The 26888-nt window shown below is 35.9% G+C and overlaps 1 protein-coding gene across 1 annotated transcript in view; it reads left to right on the top strand.

Annotated features, from left to right (window-relative positions):
* The window catches only part of fam49a (family with sequence similarity 49 member A), a 187176-nt gene that overhangs the window by 148988 nt on the left and 11300 nt on the right, over nt 1-26888 (top strand). Inside the window, exons 3-6 of the mRNA XM_051925608.1 lie at nt 8261-8341; nt 21870-21991; nt 23526-23631; nt 26429-26565. Of these exons, the coding sequence (XP_051781568.1) occupies nt 8272-8341; nt 21870-21991; nt 23526-23631; nt 26429-26565 (435 nt within the window). The 5' untranslated portion in view covers nt 8261-8271. The remainder of the gene's footprint in view (nt 1-8260; nt 8342-21869; nt 21992-23525; nt 23632-26428; nt 26566-26888) is intronic.

Consider the following 26888-nt stretch of genomic DNA (forward strand, 5'->3'; position numbering starts at 1 on the left):
ATTACAACAAAATATTTTTGAGGTCTCTGGCAGTTCGTCATAATGGAATTTTACCTGTATTTGCACTACAGGCATACAGGCACTATTGGGCATCCCACCTTTACCCACTCTGCAGACACAGTATCCAGCCAGGCTGGAGGAGTGCTAGAGGAGCCTGAGGAGGAAAATCTGAGGCAGCGGTGGAGCAGCAGCACATGGGGCAGAGGCAGAAGATACATGTTGTTCAAGTTGGCAGATAAAGTGGCTGCTTTCAAAGCCAAACTTGATTTATGGGGCAGACGAGTGAACATTGGGATTTTTGATATGTTTCAAACATTAGCAGAGGTTGTTAAAGATACCAAGCCAGGGCCTTCTTTCTCCCAGCTGGTGTATTATCACTTATCTCAGCTTTCAATAGAGTTTGAGCATTATTCCCAACCACAAAAGACCCCCGAAATGGGAAGGAATGGAGCCGTGACCCATTTGTGAATAAGTCAGGTGAATCAATTTTGTCTGTGCTTGAAGAGGATCAACTGCTTGAGGTTGCTAATGATGGTGGCTTTAAAAGTATGTTTCAGACAACTTCAAATCTCCATACATTTTGGATTAAAGTCAAGGCGGAATATCCTGAGGTTGCCACAAAATCACTGAAAAGTCTGCTTCCATTTCCAACATCCTGTCTTTGTGAGGCATCATTTTCTGTAGTGACAGCAACCAAAACGAGAATACGGAGTAGACTGAATATAAGAAACACACTTCGTGTGTCACTGTCTTCCATCATCCCCAGATGGGATCGTCTGGTTGCAGGAAAACAAGCTTAGGTTGCAGGAAAACAAGCTTAGGGCTCCCACTGATTCTGCATTTTGATAAGTTGTATAATTTCTATTAAGGTATTATAACTTAATAATAATAGAAATGTAATGTAAATTGTGTATAAAACTGCCCTACGAACCCGCCCCAAATCCCCCACCCCCCCACCCCCCCCACCCCTGGAAAAATTTGCTTTGAGTAAAGCGGTCCTTGGTGTCAAAAAGGTTGGGGACCACTGTGCTAATATGCAGCATGACATGACTTACTAAGTAAAACTATTTTGTCTCAGAAGTTCTGTCTTCCTTACCTGAAAAATCTTTCACATGGGGGTAATGAGGGCACAGTGTCTTAAATTTTCCTATATAAAGATTCACAGAATAGTTTTAACAAACAAGCAAAAAAAAAACTACATGGAAGTTTAATTTTTTAGTATTATAAACTTTTTTAATTAATTCTATTTTATTTAGAACATCACGCCTAATGGGTAGCATGGTGATGCAGTGGTAGCACTGCTGCCTTGCCGTAAGGAGACCAGTATTTGTGTCCTGTGTCCTCTCTGCCTGGAGTTGCATGTTCTCCTTATGCCTGCTGAGTTTCCTCCTGATGCTCTGGTTACCTCCCTTTGTCCAAACACATGCAGGTTAGATGGAGTGACAAAATGAAATTGGCTCTAGTATGTGTGTGTGTGTGTGTGTGTGTGTGTGTGTGTGTGTGTGTGTGTGTGTGTGTGTGTGTGTGTGTGTGTGTGTGTGTGTCTTCCTGCGATGGACTAGTGTACTGTCCAAGGTTTGTACCTGCCTTGTGCACTGTACTAGCTGGGATTGACTCCAGCACCCTTGCAACCCTGATCTGGATTAAGCAAGTTAGAAAATGATGTGATGAGACAGCACACATAAGAATATTTAGAAGTTATGAAAACAGCATGTTTTTATTTACATTTCCAAATGAATGCTTCTTTGTTCTTCAGCTGGCAGAGGGCAACAGCAGTTCAGAGCAAAAATGAAATTAGAGGATGTACAAATGTATCAAATTTCAAACAAAAGTTATAACCAAGAATGTAAAATTTTAGTATACAAAACCCATAACTTGTAACCAGAATTTTAATAAAAAACAAAACAGAGCAAAGTAGTCGAATGACAAAAAGGTACACGTAACCAGAGACAAAACATGCTGCATGCTCCCAATCATCCAGAATAGTAACAGTATAGCAGCTATCAACAAACAATATCCAAAAATGACAACACTCACAAGGAAAATACGATGCCACCATGGGAAAACATAATTAGTGAATAACAAGGATAAAAATACATAGAAACAAAACACAGATATAAATAACTAGATTAGAAACCTCAAAAACAATACTCCAATTACAGGTTAGGTCAGGTTGGGGAGCAGGCACTGGTACAGCATGTTGCCGCACCCACCACATAACTGAACAGCTCAGAATCCCAACCCACCAGGCAGTCCCACCTTCCGGAAATGACCATCTATCTGCCACAGCCAGGTGTTATGTGGATGTTCCCTTAGCTTGGTTCAGCTGCTTGGGTCCTCAACAATGAGGATCCTGCGAGCCAGATTACCTCAAGGAATCGCATCACATGGCCATAGTGACATAAGTGATGCTTCCTCACAATGCAGGTAATGTGCATCATTAGGTGCTCCGTGAGCAACCGTTGATTCAACACAAAGTCAATCCAATGGTACCCAAGGATTTTCAGAAGAGAAACAATACCAAAGGAGTCCAGCCGTTGTCTCAGGTCACTGGGTAGTGTCCATGTCTCTTAACCATATAGCAAAACAGGAAGCACCAGGGCTCTAAAGATTTTGACCTTCATCCATTTACAAATTATAGGGAGCACGACACACCCCTTTCCAGTGACCTCATGACCCTCTAAGCTCTCTTAATCTGTCTACTGACTTCATAGGAAAAGTCACCAGAGACATGAATGTCGCTGCCAAGGTAAGTAAACCTCTCTGCACAGTCGACACTCCCTCCGCAGATAGACACACTGCTGATGGCTGTGCCCAAGAGATAATTAAAGGCCTGGATCTTGGATTTTATCCAGGACACTTGCAAGCCCAGACACTCGCACTCCTCACTTAGTCCCTCGAGAGCCCTGATCAGAGCCTCCATTGACTCTGCGTCAGCAAAGTGAAGATCAGTGAATATTTCTTCACCAACAGGTGCCCCACAGCTGCTGGACCCCATGACCCTGTCCAACATCCAGTCCATGCAAACATTGAACAAGTTAGGAGCAAGAACACAAACCTGATGATCTCCAGAATCAACTGAGATAAATGCAGAGGTTTTGCCTCCACTGTGCATAGCACTCATAGTACCAGTGTACAGCCCAGCCATGACATCTACCAAGTTTGGGGGGATCCAGTAAAGTCTCAGGATGTCCCACAGGGCAGCTCGATCAAATGAGTCGAATGGTTTACGAAAATCAACAAAGGCGACAAAGAAACTCTGCCGATATTTGTGTTTGTGATCGATGAGAATACTCTGTGCCGGGGATGCAGTCGATGGTAGACTTCTTAGGTGTAATAGCAGAATGCTGTGGTCACTGGTAGGAACTGTGACCAAGTGATCATGGATCCTGTTGAGTATGACCGTAGCAAGGAAATTACCTGGCACCGAGAGCGGTGTTATCCCCTGTGGTTGCCGCAATCCAGGAAATCACTCTTCCCTTTCCAGATAGGGACGATAAGTCCTGTTTTCCAGACAGTTAGAATGACGCCCGTCTACCAAATGGAAACAAAGATTGTTTGCAATGCCAGGTGGACAGCCTTACCACCAGCCTGGAGAAGTTCACCCGGAATACCACAGATCCCTGCAGCTTTCCCTATATTCAGCTGGTTCACCACCTGTGCAATCTCAGTGAGACTGGGTGGTTCACAGCTAATTGGATGATCAGCCTCAAGAGCCATTGACAGAGAGATGTCCAACATCCTAGCCGGAGGATCAGCATTAAACAGCTGCCCAAAGTAGCCAGCCTAGCAGGTCACAACTGCAGCGTCATTTGTAAGGACCGTTCCATCACCCGCTCTGACTGCGACTCTCTGAGAAAAAGATTTGAATGTATGTAATGCTTCAATTCCTCAAGACGTGGGTCACCAGACCATAGATGATATGTCAACTTGCTCACAGATTTCTTTAACAAATGCCTCCATATCTGCCCTCACATCCATCCTTCTCACTTCCCAGTACAGACCGGAGTTACCATCAAGTCATGTGCTGCAACTCCTCTCCAGGGTACCCTACAAGATGAAATACCTCCTTCTGGGAACACTGGGAACACCAGCAACACCAACACAACCCTCAGGAACATTCAAGGTCTTGTGACATTAGGATTGAGAAGTCAAACCCTAGTCTGCAAGTTTCTTGCACAAACTGTATGAACTCATTAGAAACAGCCTGATCTTGGTGTCTGGCCAATTCCAGCCTCATTCACCTAGTAGTTGGTAGACTGCTCGACCTAAGCTGGATCTTCAGATTAGCAAACAACAAGTCTATGTTCAGAATTCACAAACTGGACACTTCTGTAGACTCTGCAGTTCTGTAGGAGCCTCTAGTTTCTGCTCACGAAGATGTGATTGATTTCCTTCACTGCACCACAAGTATTAGAGTACTAAGTCTAATATTGCAGCTCAGGGCACTGGAACCAGGATCCATCAATCCGCACCCCTGAAATTTTGCAAAGTCAAGGAACATGGAGTCACTTTCACCACGGTCACCTATGGGACCAACACAATCCTCATAGCCAGTCCTGTTAATGCCAGTGGTCACATTGAAGTCACCCATGACCAGAGGAGTGTCAACCCACGGGCACCCATCAGCCATCAAGCGAAGTTGCAAAAAGAATGCCTCCCTCACCGAGACATCACTCACCGCAGTCGGAGCATACATTGAGACAACAGACAAGGCACCCACGTAGTGCCTTAACCTGAGCCTCATAATATGCTCATTGAAAGGAGTGACATCAGACACCATCTGCAACAGCAAAAGCTACTCCCTAAGTATGACAGCCATCAGAGTGACCAGACCAATAGAAGGCGTACCCAGGTCTGTGTATCTCAGAGAGTGCCACCACTGAAAGGCAGAGTTTACAAAGCTTCTCTGACAGCCAAGGATAATGGTTGTCATGCCAGAGAGACAAGAAATTCCACAATCCTACCTGAATGGGCCACCTCAAATTAGGACCCAAGTTTTGCTGTGGAGTGGGCAACGCCTCAACACCACACCAGTACAAGTTGGAGAGGGTGTGACAGGCCAGGTACAGAGTATTAAATATTAACATATTTGTAAATGCAGTAGCAGCGTAAATAACCACATAAGTGTGGTGAAAATGGTACCAGCAAGTTTGCATGTACTATACATGAATTGAGTGCCCTATAAAGACAACAGGTAAAGGCACCAGAATAAGAGAAACAGCTTTTAAAGAGACATTTTCCTCCAGGATTCTACAAAAGAAGGTGATGCTCATTCAAGAAAGAGTGTAAAGTTGGGAAAAGAGGAGGAAAGCACTTGCTTGGTGCTTGAAGAAGTATAGAGTGTGGCTTGACTTCTCAGTAGTGTTCTTTTAGGGAAATTGCCAGAGTGCCCCTAGGGTATGCAATGTCTCTGTGTTACGCATCATATCACACAAAAAAATGCTAGATGGATTTTTTTTAAGTGAGAATCATGTAGGATAGCATAGCTTGAAATATAAACATAGGCAGCTAAAATATTTTGTTTATCTCTTTAAAATAAAATGGCAGACATAAACTCAGAGTGATAAGCAATGTAAAAAAACAAAATTGCACTTATTTAGTAGGCTGAGGTTTTTAGTACTTTGGGGGGACAATATGATCTGCAGTAAATGTTGTTATATCTATGTTTAAACCATTTAATGGAAACAGGAAATATTTAAAAGGCTTTGTATAGGAGAGCTAACATTAAAATACCCGTAGTCACATTATGTAGTTCTGTCTATCCTTCTTTACATTTTGTGACCTTTTTATCCAATTCAAGGTCAGGAAATAGCAGCACCTACATCTGCACTTTTGCCCCTCAAACAATAACAACTTAGGCCATTGCATAAATCCTCTGTGATAAAACTCTAACTTAAGCTCCTGTTTTGACTCATAAAGGGCACCTTTCAGGACATTGTAATGCAGGTTATAGTTAGGAGGGAGATGGATATCTGTGTTTGCCCTGACTGTCAATTAATATGTTTTTAACATGTTTCTGAATACCAACATTGAAGTTTTAAGCTTTCACAAACCTGTTTTAAAAATATTTTAACTGACAGGAACAGTGATTATTTCTAGTCACATTTATGTTAATTAATAGGTTTGATGATTACCTGAATTTCAGATTGAACCTGTTGGAAAATTTTCACACAATAATGTATTTGTATTCTAACTAAATCCTGTGTGCAGGTTTATGTAAAGTTCCCTTGAAGCACACACTAAGGTAAAGGAAGTAATCACTGTTAATATTAGGATACAGAATGGACACAAGCACATTTGTCCTAAAAATCGATTCTGTTTACTGAATATGATTATTTATTACACACCTTAGTTATTTACCAAAGATAAATCCCTGCCGTTAAAGAACTTTGCACAAAATGGAAGCACAATTGGCAGCTGCTATGTAAAATATCTAATATTCTAATGTTGTATTTTGTTGAAAGTTTAGAGTTTATTGCTCACTCAGAAGTTAAAGAAACCTTTATTTACATGGTAATTTCATCCTGAAATTTAAAAGCAATATGAAATTTAATAGAGCTTCACTGCAGATAAATAAGAAGCTAAAAAGAAGCTGTGAAATAAAAAAGACAGGATTAATAATTCTGATACATTTCTGAACCAAATCTGTGAATGAAAAAAAAATTAAATAATAAAAGCTTATTTTTGCCTTGAAAATGCAGCATGAACTTTATGCTTCTTGAGGTGTAACTGACAATGTAACAACTTATCTCAGCCGTTATAAATAGGTTTCCAAGTAGAGTGGTAGACATTAATGCTTAAGGAATGTTCAAAACTGTACTTAATGATTATTGTAATATTTTGATCTGATGAACTTGTGTAACATAAAATTAAAAGTAACAATTAAAAGCGAAGTAAAACAGGGACATAAGAACCTCCAAGTCTAGCTGAGAACAGTGTATAAAATGGTGTTAATGGGGAGAACAATTTCATAGTGGCCACAGCTTAAAGAGAGACAGTAAAGATGTTAAAGATGATTTCCTTTTTCCATTTTCTTGAGGTTGTCCTAGTCTCTAAATCTAGCTAGCCTAAGTATTTAAGAATAACAGCAAATCCACAGTATTTGAGCTAATAAAAGAAGCTACAGGTTACAAATTTAAAAATATGCATACTTCTAAACAGATATAAATTAATGAAGCAGTATGAAGTGGCATGGTTTTCCTTCATTAAATAACGTTTTACTGTTGACATCAGCTGCACATTTACAGGTTTAAAAATGCTATTGTAAAAATGAAAGTGAAAATCATTTTATAAACCAATATAAAACAAATGTGTGTGTGTTTTTTAATGTGAATACAATGCCTTCTTAAGCTACTGTTTGCCTTTATTTTCCATCCATTCATCTTGTGAAACACATTTGTCTCTTCCTTGTGAACCATAAAGTACAGTATTGGCCAGTGACACAAATGTTGTGTTTTGCAAACTTTACTGCTTCAGCATGTTCAATTTTTTTTTTACATGTTTCTATGTTATACTGAAGAACAATTATAAACATTTCATAAGTTTCAAAGGCTTTTATTGGCAAATACATCAGATTTATGTAAAGAGTCAATATTTTCATTGTTGACCCTTCTTCTTTATAACTTCTGCAATCTGCCCTGGCATGGTGGCTATCAGCTTCTGGACCAAATCCTGACTGATGATGATCCATTCATGCCTTTTTAGTGCTTGGAGTTGATCACAGTTTTTGGACATCTGATTGTCTACCCACTTTTTGAGAACTGACAACATGCTGTCAATGGAATTAAGATCTGGGGAGTTTCATGGCTACAGGTCCATACTTTTAATGTTATGATCTCTGAGCCCCTTCATTATCTCTTTTGCCTTGCAATCATGGTGCTCCATCATGTTGGAAAATACACAGATCATCACCAAATTGCTCCTGGATTGTTGGGAGAAAAGTTGCTCTTGAAGGATGTTTGTACACTGAAATGTATTTATTCTTTAAACCTACAATTAAGCATCAATGTTTTTTGGGTGGGGTGGGGGTTATTGTAAAACACTATATTTAATGACTGTAAAAACCTCTTAAAATTTATTTTAAATTTTAAGCTTTATCTTCATTGATTTTTTAATATAAAATATGCAGAGAACATGTGTTTATTCTTACTGTATATAGAAGACAATCCTGAAACAATTATTATGCCTGTATGTTGAAAGTCTTTATGGGTAATGTTCACTGATTTGTTTCTTTGTATCATTTTTCCTGTCTTAAAAAGGTTTGCTGGAATGGGAAATCTTCTTAAAGTCCTTACAAGGGAAATAGAAAACTGTCCTCATTTTTTTCTGGATTTTGAAAGTAAGTTTAACAGATGGATTTTCTAAGTAATTTGCTTATGTGTTTCTTGTGTGAGACTCTTGCATTAAACCTAAACAAATCCAATCTTTTGTTTTTGAGTTTAAATCAATCGGCAGATCAACAGAAGTTCTTTGATTGATTACTCACAAGACAGCACAGTTATTTTTCTATTGTCTGTCTCTTTCGGGAACTAAATGGGTAATCTGTTAAAGTATTCTCTTGTGCTGAGCTTGATCAAGGGCCAAACATTTTTCTTGACTTTGAAACAGAGCAGGGCTTTGCCTGGCATAGATTCCCTTTCCTTTTATACCATACTTGTGGTTTTTGTTGAAAGATGGGAGTTGCAAACAGATTTACACAATCTTAACCACACTAAAGGATTAAGAATAATTTATGTTTAAGGGACCCTTCCTGAAATAGTAAGCATCATCCTGGTGCTATCATTATGATTAACTAATGCATCCAAGATTTTTAATACAGTGTACAATTTATCATGCTCAGATCTTGTGGTGGTCTGAGTACTATTGTATGAATTGTGGTCTTTTACTGGAAATTGAAAATAATATATAAAGTATGTGTTTATACTTTTTATATACCATGTTTGAGTACTCATAAAATCCCACCAAAACATAATGTTTTTCAACTAAATTTGGGAGAGATTTTAGAGTATTCTTTGGCCAAAAATATTGATGCAAGGGGGTGTGTGGGTGTGTTTCATAAATTTAGAATCAATGTCATAGATAATCAAGGGCAAACGTACTCCAAAATTAAACAACTTTGCCCCATAAAACACAAATTTACACTAATGTAACATGGAATACTATCAGTACACACTAAAACTTGGCCTTGATATCTAATGTTATGCTTTTTTTTTAACCATTTTACCATTTTTTTCTCACCTGCTGACTAAGTAGATGGTTATGTTCTGAAAATAAACAATGCAGACGATGCAACATCGAAAAAAAAGGATGTTCCACACTACCTGAAGGTAGTGTACTGAATCCCCATTGTATTTTATAGTCACCTATGACTGAATGGTCAAGCACATCTCCATCTATATCACTAATTTGCTTATGGCATCACCATTGTAGGCCTGATTACTAACAGTTATGGGGTAAATTAGAAAGAAAGGCTCTGCCTTCTGATACTTTGGTTCCAGGACAACAATCTCTTCCTTAATGTCCGCAAAACCAAGCTAGTCATAGACAATAGGAAGCAGGAATTATATCACACTCCTGTCTGCATCAGAGAAGATGCTGTGGATGGGTTTAGCAACTTTATATTTCCTGTAGTTATGTGTTGTGCCCACTTTAGGTTGTTAAATGATATCGGCTAATACCAAGAAGATTTGCTAACACCTTTAGCTCCTTGGATGTCTGAGGAGAGCCCAGATATCTTTATCAACACCACCAACTTTCAATGGGTGCTCAGTGAAATCAGTGCTTACTACTTATTTCTTATACTACTTATAAAAATATTTGGATGTGACACCTGTTTAAATCTGTCATAAAAACAGCAGGGGCATGGCTAATTAAAGTAAACTAACATACTGCACAATGGAAGTTTACTTTGGCTATAGCCCAGCAGCATCTCTTTGGACTGGAGTCCTGGAGACCTCGGCCATCAAGCTGCCTCCCCTTATTGGCCATTCCACAGCCGAGTCAGCATTGGGCCAGCCAATCCGATGAAAGGAACCAGACAATTCTTGCGATCCTCCATCAGAGATGACTTTACCTTAGGCAGGCAAAACAACTTGGCAGTAGTGCCACATTTGAGAACCAAGAAGAGAAACAGAATAGGTGAGGGTTAGTAACAAATTATAACTATCATATTACATATGTTCTAGTGCTAATGACTAACTACAGAAATGCAGTATGTACAGTTAATCAGCAGCTTTAGTCAGGATATGCTAACCTGAAGTAGTGAGTCTTCAACTGGGATTTGAAAGCTGAGACCGAAGGGGCATCTCTTATATTATCAGGCAGACCATTCCACAGTTTAGGGGCCCTGTGACTAAAAGCATTACCTCCCACTGTTATTTTATTAATCATTGGAATCATTGGAATCAGAAGCAGATATTAATGTATGTTCTGGTTTGTAAGTCATGATAAGTTCAGATAAGTAAGCTTTATATGTTAAAAGTGAGGATTTTAAAATCTGCCCTAAATTTAACTGGAAGCCAGTGTAAGGATTTAAGAACTGGAGTTATGTGTTCTTATTTTCTTGTTCTTGTAATAATTCTTGCAGCAGCATTTTGGATTAACTGGAAGCTGTATAAAGAACAGTTTGAACATCCAGTGAACACCGAATTATAGTAGTCAATTCTACTAGAAATAAATGCATGAATTAATTTCTCAGAATCCCGCTTATTTAGAAAATGCCATAATTTCCCAACATTTTTAAAATGGAAGAAACATGATTTAGACAACTTTGTAATGTGCACTTTAAATGACATACTAGAGTCAAAGATAACTCCTAGATTGCAGGTTGATTCATTAAAATTAATGGTGATTCCAACTGAGTTAAATGATGACAAAATTTTGTTGCGTTCAGCATCATTCTCTCCAATAATTAACATCTCTGTTTTATCGGTGTTTATAGTCAAGTTCAGTGCATCCAGAAAGTATTCACAGCGCTTCACTTTTTCCACCTTTTGTTATGTTACAGCCTTATTCCAAAATGGATTAAATTCATTTTTTTCCTCAGAATTCTGCACATAACACCCCATAATGACAACGTGAAAAAAGTTTACTTGAGGTTTTTGCAAATTTATTAAAAATAAAAAAAAACTGAGAAATCACATGTACCTGTGTGGCTGGGATTGGCTCCAGCAGACCCCTGTGACCCTGTGTTCGGATTCAGCGGGTTGGAAAATGGATGGATGTATAAGTATTCACAGCCTTTACTCAATACTTTGTCGATGCACCTTTGGCAGCAATTACAGCCTCAAGTCTTGTTGAATGTGATGCCACAAGCTTGGCACACCTATCCTTGGCCAGTTTCGCCCATTCCTCTTTGCAGCACCTCTCAAGCTCCATCAGGTTGGATGGGAAGTGTTGGTGCACAGCCATTTTAAGATCTCTCCAGAGATGTTCAATCAGATTCAAGTCTGGGCTCTGGCTGGGCCACTCAAGGACATTCACAGAGTTGTCCTGAAGCCACTCCTTTGATATCTTGACTGTGTACTTAGGGTCGTTGTCCTGCTGAAAGATGAACTGTTGCCCCAGTCTGAGGTCAAGAGCGCTCTGGAGCAGGTTTTCATCCAGGATGTCTCTGTACATTGCTACAGTCATCTTTCCCTTTATCCTGACTAGTCTCCCAGTTCCTGCCGCTGAAAAACATCCCCACAGCATGATGCTGCGACCATCATGCTTCACTGTAGGGATGGTATTGGCCTGGTGATGAGCGGTGCCTGGTTTCCTCCAAACATGACGCCTGGCATTCAAACCAAAGAGTTCAATCTTTGTTTCATCAGACCAGAGAATTTTCTTTCTCATGGTCTGAGAGTCCTTCAGGTGCCTTTTGGCAAACTCCAGGCGGGCTGCCATGTGCCTTTTACTAAGGAGTGGCTTCCATCTGGCCACTCTACCATACAGGCCTGATTGGTGAATTGGTGCAGAGATGGTTGTCCTTCTGGAAGGTTCTCCTCTCTCCACAGAGGACCTCTGGAGCTCTGACAGAGTGACCATCCGGTTGTTGGTCACCTCCCTGACTAAGGCCCTTCTCCCCCGATCGCTCAGTTTAGATGGCCGGCCAGCTCTAGGAAGAGTCCTGGTGGTTTCGAACTTCTTCCACTTATGGATGATGGAGGCCACTGTGCTCATTGGGACCTTCAAAGCAGCAGAAATTTTTCTGTAACCTTCCCCAGATATGTGCCTCGAGACAAGCCTGTTTTGGAGGTCTACAGACAATTCCTTTGACTTCATGCTTGGTTTGTGCTCTGACATGAACTGTCAACTGTGGGACCTTATATAGACAGGTGTGTGCCTTTCCAAATCATGTCCAGTCAACTGAATTTACCACAGGTGGACTCCAATTAAGCTGCAGAAACATCTCAAGGATGATCAGGGGAAACAGGATGCACCTGAGCTCAATTTCGAGCTTCACGGCAAAGGCTGTGATTACTTATGTACACGTGCTTTCTCAATTTTTTTATTTTTAATAAATTTGCAGAAACCTCAAGTAAACTTTTTCCACGTTGTCATTATGGGGTGTTGTGTGTAGAATTCTGAGGAAAAAAATGAATTTAATCCATTTTGGAATAAGGCTGTAACATAACAAAATGTGGAAAAAGTGATGCGCTCTGAATACTTTCCGGATGCACTGTAGTTTTCATCCATCCACTCTTTTAATTCACTAACACAACTAATTAAAGACAACATCAGAGAAACTTCATTTGGTCTAAAAGAAAGGTATAACTGGATGTCATCTGCATATGAGTGAAATTAACATTATTTTCTAACGATAGATCCCAGAGGAAGCATGTAGAGTGAAAACAGTAAAGGTCCCAGTACTGAGCCCTGCAGGACACCATGTCTCAGTTCTGTTTATAATAATGAATGAATAGTAGTATTTAATGCATTGATAGGTAATTGAGCTTCTTTATACTTAACCTATTCAGTGTGCTGTATGTAAGATTATAGTAACTGGCTTTGTTTTTTGTTCTCTGTTTACATTTGCTCAAATAAATATTAGCATTCTACTCTTTTGTCACTGACTGCTAAGAACATGTCCAAATTAGAATTGTGTTAATTCATGTTTTTGTTATACTTTAAATCTGCAACTATAAGTAACTACAGCAGTTCTTAAGGCTGTCCAAATATTTGACAGTAACTCATTTATATTCTTCTAAAATTGAAATATATTTGTAAGTAAGTTTTAAAATAGCATGGTGTGTATTTATATTCAGTCTGAAAAATACATAAATTGTGGGGTGTACGGTAAATATATTCAGTAAAATATTACAGTAATGCAGTGGTTAATGCTGCTGTTTCACAAAGACAGGGACTTGGTTTCTTTTCTCAGACTGGTCACTTGTTTGTATTGAGTTTACATATTTTTGAGCATTGTTTCTCTGTGTACATATTTTTTCTCTGAGAATTTCAGTTTCCTCCCACAGTACAAAGATGTGCAAGTTCGGTTACTTGATGAGAGTTTTTTAGCCTCTTGTGAGTGATGAACTGGTACACATTCCAATGTTAGTTTGGGCTTTTTGCCTTCTGCTGCTGAGAGAGACACTGACTTCCAGTGACCCAGAAGTAAAAATAACGGGCTTGGAAAATTACTCTTAAGTTACAAACTTTATAAAACAGAGCAGCCCGTTAAGCTTGTCAAGCTATATGTAATTCATTTAAGTTAGCTTATCTAATCCTAAATACTTCTTAAAAGCTTGCAATATTTCTGTTTCAATTATAGAGAAAAATTTAAAAAATCCTATTAATTTTAATTAACTCCTCCTTTTTCTAGAACCTTGCTAAATCACTTTTATAAAAAGTGTTTTTCTTCTACTTCCTCCACTGATTGAGCAAATTGACTTTAATACGTAAAACTACCGTATTTAAGGGCTCTCCTATTGGAGTATCCTTTCTAAGATAATCTAATTTGTTTTTCATTTCTGCATTACACTAGTAATATTTTAAGCCTGTTTGGAATGGATAATATCACTTTCTCAATTTATTTGTTACAGCTGCTAAAATATTTTAGGTTTATAATCTAACTATCTTAAGTACTTTTTGTTTTTCTGGGTATAAATAAATGGGGAAAACAGTCTTTTGGATGTTTAACATGGCTAAACACAGCCAACAATGAAACAAGAAAATGTACTCTTAGACAAAGGCTATGATCCAGTGAGAAAATAACTTATCTAAATTAATTGTGAACAAAACACTGTACTTGCAGTCATAGATGAGACCTTGCTTTAACCATTACAAAAATGTGTGTTCACTAATGACAATGTTCTCCCATCAACCCCAGTGAACTTCTGCTTCCTGATGGAAATTGTAGTCCCTGCATCCGTGTAGCTTTTTGGGCTTCCCCTCCCCTTCCCATTATAACCCATATCCCTGAAATAGTCTGTGTTTTAAGTTGGACCAACAGCAACACAAAAAATTTTACGAAAATAGGTTCAGCCATTTTTGTGTGTTTGGCAAATAGACAAACGAACAAACAAACATGCAAATAGCTTACAATTGAATTTATATAGATAATGACATCAGTGCAAAGTTTTTGGCAAAGACACATTTATTGTCAATTTAGTATTTCTTAATCTAGCATTATATCTCTTTGAGCAGAATTATTAATGTTAACCTACAATAATTTTACTACAGCTAATACATGGATAGTGCAACAATTTTAATGCAAACAAAAAACAATGGACTATTTTAGGGAAAATGCTTCTTAAATGTAATCACAAAGCAGTTCTATGCTAGAATTCTTAGAACAGTGTTTTCACATTTGCAAATATACTTTTGCAGTATTATTTATAATTTTGTTAAAATGAAATTTCAGGTTATTTTGTGTTCTTTTTTTATAGACAATTTAAACCATTATTACTTTTACATAATAAAAATGGTGGGTTCCATATTAAAAGAATGGATGCATTTACAATTGTTATACTTGGCTCATCCTGCCAAATGTCCTTGGATTTTTTTTCCAAGCATCTCTCAGTCTTATCTTAAAGACAAATACATAACCAAAGACAAGGTATGTAGAAATACTTAATTGCAGTGTTCCTTCCTGGCTCTAAATATACTTTATAAGATTTTTAACTGAATGAAAGTATGAGAATACTTAAATAATCTGTATCTTTGAGTAATTTCATTATGAGTTATAAAATGTCACCACAATAGAAGATGCTAATTTGATTTACTACCGTTTAGCAGGTAAGTGGGCTCCTTAAAATAAAATCTTGTTACAGGTTTGCCACTGTGATGAATCTAAGGCAAACATATAGTCAGAGAGATCACTTTGCAACTTGACTGAACTGCTTGACATAACAGGGTTCTGCTCTGCAGCTCTGTGCAGTTGGGGTAGCAATATAGTAAATGTTTCAGTAAACAGTATTTATTTATCAGACTCAACCTGATAATTTTATTCAAAGTTACATACATTTCACAGTAGTAGATAATACTGTAAATATCTACAAGTATAGCACTGTTACGTTAAGTGGATAGTTCAAAGTCCAAAAATAAGCCATTCATTAGAGCTGAGCTAGCAATCTCATGTTTTATTCTATAGTCCAAACTGTAAGCTAGAAGCCCAAAATTTCCCACAACATGTGTAACTGAAATAGATGTGAAACATCATACTGTATATGTTAAAGGATCTTGATTAACAATTTTTGTGCTATTCTTTTAAAACATATCCTCCATATAAAATTGCACAAAACATTAGCCAAATATTAAAATAGCACACTACAAATATTAAAAGTACCATTTAATATTACCAGTTATTTTTATAATAAGCATTATCTTGCATGTTTATTGCTTATTATGAATCTGTGTAACTTTATGAATTTATAAAAAAAACAATCAGGTGAGAAAAAAGACAAAAAGATAAAAATAAGTGACCAAGACTGAAAATAATTGCCCCCTTTTAAAGCTCAGTAGAAAAACTAGGGGTGGGAATTTTAATCTTTAATAATGAGTGGCTTTTTGGATAGACCACTAACGTAATGCAAATGGTTTCAAGATTGTAACCATGTAACCCTGTTAGCACAACGATCTTCAATATTTTTACTTATTGCTAGTTTGTGGCCATTTGTTGTACTGTATTTTGTTTGTGGTATTCATTCTATCTGCATAACTTGTTGTTTGAGGCACTGTTTTACAGTGGTTAGCACTACTGCGTCTTAGCTCAGATCACATATTTGGGCACAATAATTGATCCAGCATAGTTGACAAACCTTTCCCAAACCCAGAGGAACACATAAAAGACCATTGCACCATTATATTCCAATTCAAAACTATTTTACTTCCTCCTTTCCCATTGACCTGAATGCAGTTTGAAGATTTCGTCAAAGTTCACAGACATTTGCGAGATTTGAACACCTTGAGGCGAACCAAATTCAGTGGGGTTTGCTCATCACTAGTCATGAATTTAGAGAACATGTGAATGAAATGAAAGAGACTATTATGAACATATTTTTAAATATTTATATGTAGAGATATACTCAAATTCAGAAATGTCCAGAAGCTTCAGTTTGTATTAATAAAATTTGCTCAGACTACTTTAAACTAGAACGTGGTACCAGACAAGGATGTCCCTTGTCGCCACTGTTGTTTGCAATCGCTATTGAACCACTGGCGGTTCACTGCCGAAAACTCATCAGATAAAGGGGATTGTCAGAGAAGGACTGGAACAGAAAATTTCTCTATATGCAGATGATATGGTCTTATATATATCGGACCCAGAAAACACTGTCCCTGCTGTTTTAACAGCACTAACAGAATTTCAAAAGATATCTGGTCTTAGAATTAATCTGAATAAAAGTATACTCTTTCCAGTGAACTCACAAGCATATAATATTAAATTAGACACCCTACCTTTTACCATAGCAGATCAGTTTAAATACCTAGGGGTAAATATCACAAGTAAACATAAAGCTCTTTATCAACAAAATTTTGGCGTCTGTATGGAAAAAATTAAGCAAGACTTGCATAGATGGTCAACCCTTCATCTCACTCTAGCCGGAAGAATTAACATTGTTAAGATGAATATCCTTCCTAAACTTCTCTTTTTATTTCAAAACATTTCAATATATATCAATAAATCGTTTTTTAAACAGTTAGATTCAATAATAACCTCATTCATTTGGAACTCAAAACACCCACGTATCCGAAGAGCGACCCTACAAAGACCTCAGGCAGAAGGTGGCATGGCTTTACCTAATTTTCAGTTTTATTACTGGGCAGCAAACATACAAGCCATAAAAACCTGGACACAAATAAATGCACATACACAGGCTTGGTCTGCAATAGAAGTAAAATCCTGTAGTACTTCTTTATATTCCCTGCTCTGCTCTCCAATAAATGAAAGTTATCGCAAATATACTAATAACCCAATTGTGCTTTACTCACTCAGAATATGGAACCAAATTAGGAAGCATTTTAAGATGGAAAATCTTTTATCAGTGGCACCTCTGCAAGGGAACCATCTCTTTCAACCTTCGCAAGTATATCCAGTTTTTAATACCTGGAAAAGTTTTGGGATTAAAATGCTCAGAGATCTTTATATAGACAACATATTTACATCTTTTGAACAATTACGTTCAAAATTTAACCTCCCAGCTACACATTTCTTTTACTATCTTCAAATTAGAAATTTTGTTAAACAGAAATTGCCCGATTTCCCCCACCTTGCAACCTCCACAATGCTGGAAAAAATACTGCTCAATTCCGAGGAAACAAACACTATTTCCGCAATATATAAAATCTTATTAGAGTCCCTACCTTTCAAAGATCCAAGAGGACATTGGGAAGAAGATCTCTTAATCAATATATCAGAAAAGGAGTGGAAGGTAGCAAAGCAGAGAATTCACTCGAGTTCTATATGCGCAAAGCATAGAATTATTCAACTAAAAATTATATATCGAGCTCATCTGTCTCGCTTAAAACTGTCCAAAATGTTTCCAGGCCAGGATCCAACCTGCGAGCGCTGCAACCAAGCTCCTGCCTCACTGGGTCACATGTTCTGGGCCTGCACCAAACTAACATCATTTTGGACAAAAATTTTTAAGTGCCTCTCAGACAGCCTTAGTATCACAATCCCTCCTAACCCACTAACAGCTGTGTTTGGTGTCCTTCCAGATGGACTTGAATTGGAGAAGGACAAACAAACGGTGATTGCATTCACTACACTCTTGGCACGCAGACTTATTTTGTTAAATTGGAAGAATCCTAATTCTCCTCTTATAAGTCAGTGGGAAACTGATGTTTTATATTATTTGAAATTGGAAAAAATTAAATTTTCAGTTAGAGGATCTGTACAAAATTTTTTCAAAACTTGGCAGGATTTAATCAATATTATTTTAGAATAAGAGAATTAACTATTATTGCATTTAACTCCCTTCTCCATCTCCTATTTATATAGATATTTACTTCTCCCCTTCTTTTGTCTAATGTTGCCTTATTAAAAAGCTTAAAGAAATTTTCCTTTAGCTAAGCTCTCCTTCTCAGGGGTGGGGTTTGATTTGTTTTCAAATTTGTTGGGTTATAAATTGATCTGTTTGTATGGAATGATTACAATGAAAATTAATAAAATAAAAATATTAGAAATGTCTGCACAAATTCTAGATAGATAGATAGATAGATAGATAGATAGATCGATCTTCATTTTTCTTCATGGGAAATTTGACTTTTACAGAAGCTTACCAAATAAATTAAGAAAATCGCGCGCACACACACAACTATGCACATGCATACATATTTCTCATACTCAGTTTTTTAAATTATCACCTTTGTTACTACCTACAGTGGGGTGAGAGTGTGTCCATTAACTTTGCCTGCCCTTTTAATTAGCATGTACATTCAATGGGCCTCTCTTGGAGTGATGTTATCGTCCCAGCACAGTACAAGGTAGAAAATTGCACTTGCCATCACATAGTTGTACAATATGTGAAGAATATCACTACCCTCATTAAAAGCAACACTAAGAAAAAAAAAGTCTGCTCTGCCTTTTCTTATGTAGCTCATCTGTGCTACAAAACCAGTCTAGCCTGCCATTGATGTGAAGTCCCAAGTACTTGTAGCAATGAACTATCTCTACATCCACTCCCTGAATTGTGACAAGATGTAGAAACTGCTTGGTGCTGCAAAAGTCAATAGCCAGCTCCTTGGTTTTGCAGATGTTAACCTACAGAAAATTCTTTCAGTAACAAGAAACACAGTTCACGTGCTGTGAGTGCAGATTTGTCTGAGAATTTCTTCAAGTGATGTGACCTGGTGTTATATTTACAGTATAGTCTGAGGTGTACAGAGGGAAGTGAAAAGCAGACAGAACTGTTCCTTGTTGTACTCCGGTATTGCTTACATCCATATCAGAGACACAGTCCTTGAGCCTCTCAAAAAGCGGTCTGTCCAACAGATAGTCCATTATTCAGGATAGCATAGGCTCACCCACCTGCAGTTCTCTTTTCCAGATGAGAATAAGCCTTGTGGAGCAGATAGATAATTGCATCCTCCACTCTGATCTTTGTCTGATAGGCAAACTGCAATGGGTTCAGGTGGTCTGCCACAAGAGGACTCGTATAGTCCAGCTCCAGCCTCTCAAAGGCCTTCAGCCTATTCTCATGACATTCTCTGAGAATGCCAGATTGTTGAGTTCATGAGTAGTTCATAATGAATAACTAAATAAGATGTTTTGACAAGAACAATAAAATGGCTTTATAACAGTGTGGCAATAGTAGCCAAATCATTCAGAACCTTAACTAAAGGAGACATGCAACCATGTTCAGTTCTAAAATCAAGCTGGCCCAGAGTATCAGTAGGATGAGGATTCAGCTTCTTATTGCCCAACATCTCAAGAATTTTGTTGAGATAAGGCAAGATAGATATTAGCTTTCAATGACTGCCACCCTAGATAAGCAGTATCTCAGCAGCTGATTTCCACTGATGTATCTAAAGTAAAACTGAATCAAAACGTGAAATAATCTGGCCACCATGCTTCAAGGAACTAGTCTCCATGCCATCAGCTTACTATTTTATAAGAAACCCTAAAGCTACTTCTCAACTTTTTTAATGGAAAATAGCAGTATAAAAAATTAAAAGAAGGAGGTATCTGAAAGTAGCTTCTGATGCTTGCTTGACTTTCATAAAATGCTCATTAAAACAAGTCATCCTGTTTTTTTCAGCAGTAATTGCATTACTAAAATTCAATGCTATTGCTAAATGATCCAAAGGGTCCTTAATCTCTAAACACTATTCCAAAACAGCCTTGGATCACAGCCATAGACTGACAGATGGTATGCATAATTTTCAGTTTTTGCTTTTCTGGTGTCCTGAAGGAATTTAATTCTCTTGATTTTTTTTTTTTTTTAAACTTGCCATTAGGTAGAATTCTTATGTGTAAAAACCAGCTTCACATTATTAACCAATTCTGATACATCTTAATCCTAACTGTTATAGCCGTAAAACAGTTTTTGATATAACCCCATATCTATATCCAGTTCTGTCCCAGTATAGTTTAACCAAATCACAGAGGAAGGCCTGATCATTACATACAGAAATAGTGATATGAATAATTTGAGATGGCTTGATAACATCTTTTGATGAACCTTACCAATGCTACAGTGATCACTAAAACCTCCTCAGAAAACTATTGAAGTTGAAATTAAAATGGCTGTTGGTGAAAAAATACTGAAAGGTGATCTCACTGTAAAGTAATGTATGGCTGTACCTATTTGGAAAGAAATAATTTGATAACACTTCAAATGCCTCAAACAACTGTTGTACTGAATTGGAGGATCAGATATGTCTCATATAACTATATATAAATGATCCATTGAACAACTGGGACAAGAGAGGTTGCTAACAATCTGCCATAGTAAGGAGCTGATAGCAGAAAAGTTTTATATTTGCTACACACAACTCAGACTACTTAGGCAGTCTTTGACAATGTGATCAAACATTTCTAACCATTCTGACAATAAACAGCAACATCTTCTGTCTTAGAGGACTGGTCTTGTTAATAAATGTTATAACCCACTACTGTTCTTAATAATAAGACCAGGATTTATGTGATTCATCAAGGGTTTCAGATATTAATGTGCCTTACTATACAGTATATAAAAACAGCACAGTGAGACAAGGGGGGGGATTAATTATTGTGCAAAAACTCAAAGGATCTGATATGCATTTTCTTTAAGGTAACCTAAAGGAAATGGTGCCATATTTAAAACCCTGTGTCACATCACAGGATTCCAAGACATAAACTTAGCCCACTTTACAACTTGGCATATAGTCCCACATCATCAAAGAAAGGACAACTAAGCTGGAGAACACATTTAGCTTACCAGTAATGACAGATTACTATCCACTGTCAACATGCATTGTGAATACACTTTTCGCATTTCATAATATTGTTTCTATTATTTTTTACACTATATAATGTAGCATATTTGCTCAGTTAGATTATAACAAAATGTGTGCACTCTTTTTACTTATTGTTGCTATATATCAGTATTTTCAGTACCTATGGATAACATTTTTATTATTTTTAATCAGTTATTTGGAGAATAGATATTTATAAAAATTACAGTTTACACATGTGAGTAAAGGTTTAGACTTTAAAATGATTGTTTATCCTTTTCAACTACTTCATATGCAAAATAATTCTTACCACTGCTTTCAGAATTTAGTAAAGCATTCCATTTATAGGGATGTAAAATGTGATTCTCTGCTAGTATAATGTTTGTGAGATTTACTTAAATATCATGCAGTGCATTTGGATATAACCATTTTAATAGAAATATTAATTTAAAATTTTGTATTAATTTTGAAATCCTCTGTACTAATATTTTTATGACTTTTAGATGCACAGCCTACTGAATGTGAAAAAGGAGTTTGGAATCAAGTTAATGCCGTACTGCAGGATTCTGAAAATGTCCTCACTGGTCTTCAAGCTTACAAAGGAGCTGTGCAAGAGATAAGAGAAGTATGTCTCCTGTTGTTACTCAACTTGAAATCTGAAAAAATACTGGTTGTTAGTAAATGAAGTGAGATATTTGCAGTGGGAAAAGAAATTCACAACACAATATTAGATTATGGTTTGCAATTATGTTTTAGACATCTACTATGTTATACATTTTAATTTGTTCCTATGTAAACTAGAAAAAAATATAAAAAATTTATTTTGAGAGTTAAGAACTTTTTATTCTTTTGCAGTATTATATTAAACATTATATAAAAGCATGTGTGTAATGAACTATGCTGATTCATGTATAGTACTTTACAAATGTCTTAAGCTGCCTAAAAAATCATTCATTCATTTTTAAACCTATGTGTTAATGAGTGTTTATTGGCTTTTGAAAATACTATATAATATTAGTATAAGCAAAAATAAATATTAATACATTAGAAAGTAATGTGAATGAATATTGTATGTATATTTTTCATACAAGTCAGTATTTTGGTAGAGGTAGAAGTACATAATAAACAAGAATCATTGCATCAGATATTTGTGCTTGAGTTTAAATGTTTAAAGTCTTAATATTCTCAATTGTAGTAAAAAAAAATAACATGATAGTCATAATCATTGACCTTGAAATAATCTTAAACAGTATCCCACATGCTTATATTTGATATTTTTAACAATTTGAGAGTGGCACTTAGAATGCAAGGACTACTGGTAAAGAATCAAATATCAAAAATATCATATTCTTGATCAGCAACCTTAAAATAGCTTAAAACAACACTCCACATGCCTATATTACCAATCCCCATTTTTTTTTTTTTACATTTTTTGTGAAAAAGAGTTATTTTGAGCCTACATTCCTGATATTTTCTCTCTCTCTCACTGCTTTGATCATCTCTCTCTTTTTGTCTTTATTTTGGTTACTTGCTAGCATACCTGTCCTTCACCCTGTCCCTTTCCATCATTTCCAGATGCACATTTTCCCCATCGTATCTTCTGTATTTCTCAAATTATCAAATTGTATGGCCTAAACAGAGACCGTTGGGTAGATTAGAAAGACTATCTCAGTAAACTATAATTTTTTTAATATTTTTTTTTATATTAAATTTTTCTGCATTAATATTTCAAGAGATGAAAACTCCACAAAAGATTGTACATGCAATCAAAGTCATGTTGACTTTATAGTGAATAAGGTAACTAAACCATTGAGCATACATTGACTTTTTTTATTCTGACACACTGTGGCAATATTTGGTAAAAAAAAATGCAAGCAACAATTTAGGGAGACAAATCAAGAACATCAATTTTTAACATCAACAAGCGTCTGTTTCAGAATCTCTCTTTATGTTATGTATGGTATACTCAGGCTGAGCATATGGCTCATCTTAGTTCACTCTACTCCAAAAGATGTTCAGTAGAATTACAAAGTTTTTTTTTCCTGGAAAAGAGTGGATTTTCTTTATTTGATTTTACATTATAAATGTGTAATATGAAGATGATTTATAGACCAATTTAAAAGTTTTCATTGAATCTACTGTTTATTTTATTTACTTAGGCAATACAAAATCCAAATGATATCCATCTACAAGAACAAGCATGGAATGCTGTTTGCCCTTTAGTTATAAAACTAAAGAGGTTCTATGAATTCTCCTTAAGACTAGGTAAGATATACTATATATTCCTTGTACTCATTAGCTTTAAAAAAATTATTTAAAACAGGCAGTGAGAAGGGAATGCACACACAAATAAAATTAGTAATAATTGTAATGATACTAAAAATTCTGAGATATCCAGTTAATTATCTAACTTTAATACATTTATTTTAATTTTTATGTTGCTGTGTATACATGGTAATACACATGTAAACAATGTGGTGTGTTCTAGTGTAAAAATGACAATAAATGCAAACTTAAACACTCGATTGCATAAAGAAGACAGAATAAGTGTATACAAGACTTTGATTGCTCTTCTTCCTGTACAGCTATAATGGGTAACTAGAAGATCATAAACCCATTTATTGTTTAAATTGTAGTATACTGTATTTTTGTGCAGCATTTCTTTCAATGTAATCTTTTAATGTATTATATTTTCATATACTATTTTGTAAGTAGATTATCCATGTAGCAGTCTTTTAAAACCTACTTTTTATTGTTCCAGACCTGGAACAAGCTACAGTATGTCTTTGTGCAGCAGCAAAACGAGTAATAATAATATCACTAGAATGTCAGCTGTTCCAGGGCATGTTCATGAACCTCCTCACTTACACATACAGTATATTTGGCAATTTACAGTTATCTGTTCACCCAGCAGTAAACTTGAGCCCCAGAAAGAAGTCCTTAAAACATGTTTATAGCATAACTCCTCCTTACAGTAGCTACCAATTTTTAAATAAGTCAGTGTGTTTATACTGAAAAGTGGTATTTTTTTTTTTTTTTTTTTTTTTTTTACAAAAGTATAATGTACAAAAATTTGCAAACATAACTTGCCTTAAATAAGTGAATCCAAGGTATTTCTGTTCTGAGATCTTTCTTAATTTCATTATTCCTTATGTCCTTATAGAACCTTTTGATTTGTATTATTATGTTATGGCACAATAATGAAAATGGGCAGAGAGAAGAAAAGTAACTACCAGAAGGACTAGAAGATGAGAATACGCTAAGTCATAAAATAGCACATGTCACAACCAGGAAATTAAAAAGAACCAAAATGCCAAAATTAAATCCTTACACAAGAATCAAATTCAATAATCATGCAAAGTTCTAAACTGTGTTTGTCTTTTTCTCTTTTATTGACACACTGTACCATCACAGAGAGTTGTTAAAAATATATAAAAGTAAGCTAAATAGCAAAGCAGCATGTAATGGGAAATTTAAATAGAAAGGAAAGAAACTAGGGCCACATTACCTTTATGTGATTAAAAATATAAAAATTAATACAACTATAAAAATGTATTATGAATGCATATGAAAATAAATTAAAGTACATTTTCTTTAAGGATAAGTTGGGTATTTTCCAATTCAAAGTTATTTCTTCACATTCATGGTGTATACTGTATATGTACTTGCCATATGAAACTGTTATCTAAAGTTAAGTGTTTTCTAAAAATTTTAAAAAATATACTGCCCACACTGGCTCTTTACAATGGGGGCTATGGGCCATGGAGCAAATCTTAAAAACTCACCAATACACCCATTTTTAAAGCCAAGACAGTTGCTGTATATTGATCCATGTCTTACAATTACATACACATTGTGAAATAGTTTAACATACCATTTTTGAACAAAAAAACAATAAAATTATGAGATTCAGCCATTTTAAAAGAAGACCAGCTAAGTTTGATAGTTTAGCATTTGATCTTCCTGCACAACAACCTTTCATTGTCTGGCAGGATGGTTTCCTCTTGAAAGAACAAATCACAGTAAATTTTTCGTGCCACATGTTTCTTTTTTATTTTAATTTATTTCTGTATTAATGTGACATAAGGAAATGGAAAACTTAAACTTGTAACAACAAAAAAATAGTATGAGAAATACGCAATACCTTTTGTTGTCATAAACATATGCGTCATAAACACAGAAGGTGTGGATTAATACTTGACACCTGTCTGGGCTTTAAAAATTGACTAGTAAGCTTTTAAGTTGTTTTTTTTGTGCACCTGTCTCCATTATAAACCATCACTATAGGTAAGATTTTTTTTTTTTTAATTTATAGAAAGCACTTAACTTTAGAGCAAAATTTCATGTGACAAGTGCACCATGTTTGTGAAAAATAGAATCAACTTGAAAAATACTGAACTTATTTAAAATGGTGAAAGGAAAAAATGCAGTAGTTTATTTAAATACTTTGAGTTTTAATACCTCTAACATCACAATATGCTTTACCAGCACGTTTTAATCCCAAGCTTGCAGAAAAAAATAACAAAACAATAGTGTTTGCTTATTTAGTTAATGGTCTTAGTAACAATGTCTTTTCTATATATTTTTAATCTTTTTGGCTTTTTGACACTGGGTTTACCATTGTGCTTCACTAACTTAAAGGAATTTAAAAATATAGCCACTTGCCAAAATGCTCAACTGTCATAGGTACCAGATTATTGGGATTATGCCGATGTTTGTTTTTATTTTGGCTTGTACAGCTAATGTCTATTTGCTCAGTTTTTTTTAGAATCTAACATAAGATAACAAGTTTTTACATTTCCAAAGACACAGAAGATCTAACATCCTTATTTTGGGTAAATGGAGTTACTTCATATAGGAAACTATTTCTCAGAACTTAACAATATCCCTTATGGTTATCATTAAAAATAAAGTTCAGCAGAATGTATTATATAAAGTTAAACTCTGATGGACATTTTTGACATAGAACTTGACTTAACTTGACCTATACAATATATTTAAACAAATGAACTGGATGAAGGCAATAATGTAAATGTATATATTGCTCATTTTTTTATTTCAGAAAAAGCTTTACAGAGTCTGTTGGAATCACTAACATGTCCGCCCTACACACCAACTCAGCACCTAGAGAAAGAACAAGCTCTAGCAAAGCAGTTTGCTGAAATTCTTCATTTTACTCTTCGCTTTGATGAACTCAAGGTTAAGTTTTATTTGTATCTTTCTTCAAAAATGTATTGATTTTAATACACTAGATGTATATACACTTGCAGGAATATTAAAATTAACACATATTCATGTTTTAACAGCATTTATCCTAGTATAACAGAAAAACTTTTTTTAAGCAGAGTGTGATGGAAGTTTCAGACAAAAGTGGACATGCTGTGTGTGATCTTCTCAACAGCCACTGGGAGATATTGGGATTGTTTAGCAACTGTACTAACCAAATAAGCTTGATGGATAGAAATACTTTGTGTTTTGACAAGGTTTCTTCTGACCTTGTTTTAAATTACTGTCATACATAT

Source organism: Erpetoichthys calabaricus, chromosome 3 (genome assembly GCF_900747795.2).
Source record: "Erpetoichthys calabaricus chromosome 3, fErpCal1.3, whole genome shotgun sequence".
NCBI lineage: Eukaryota > Metazoa > Chordata > Cladistia > Polypteriformes > Polypteridae > Erpetoichthys > Erpetoichthys calabaricus.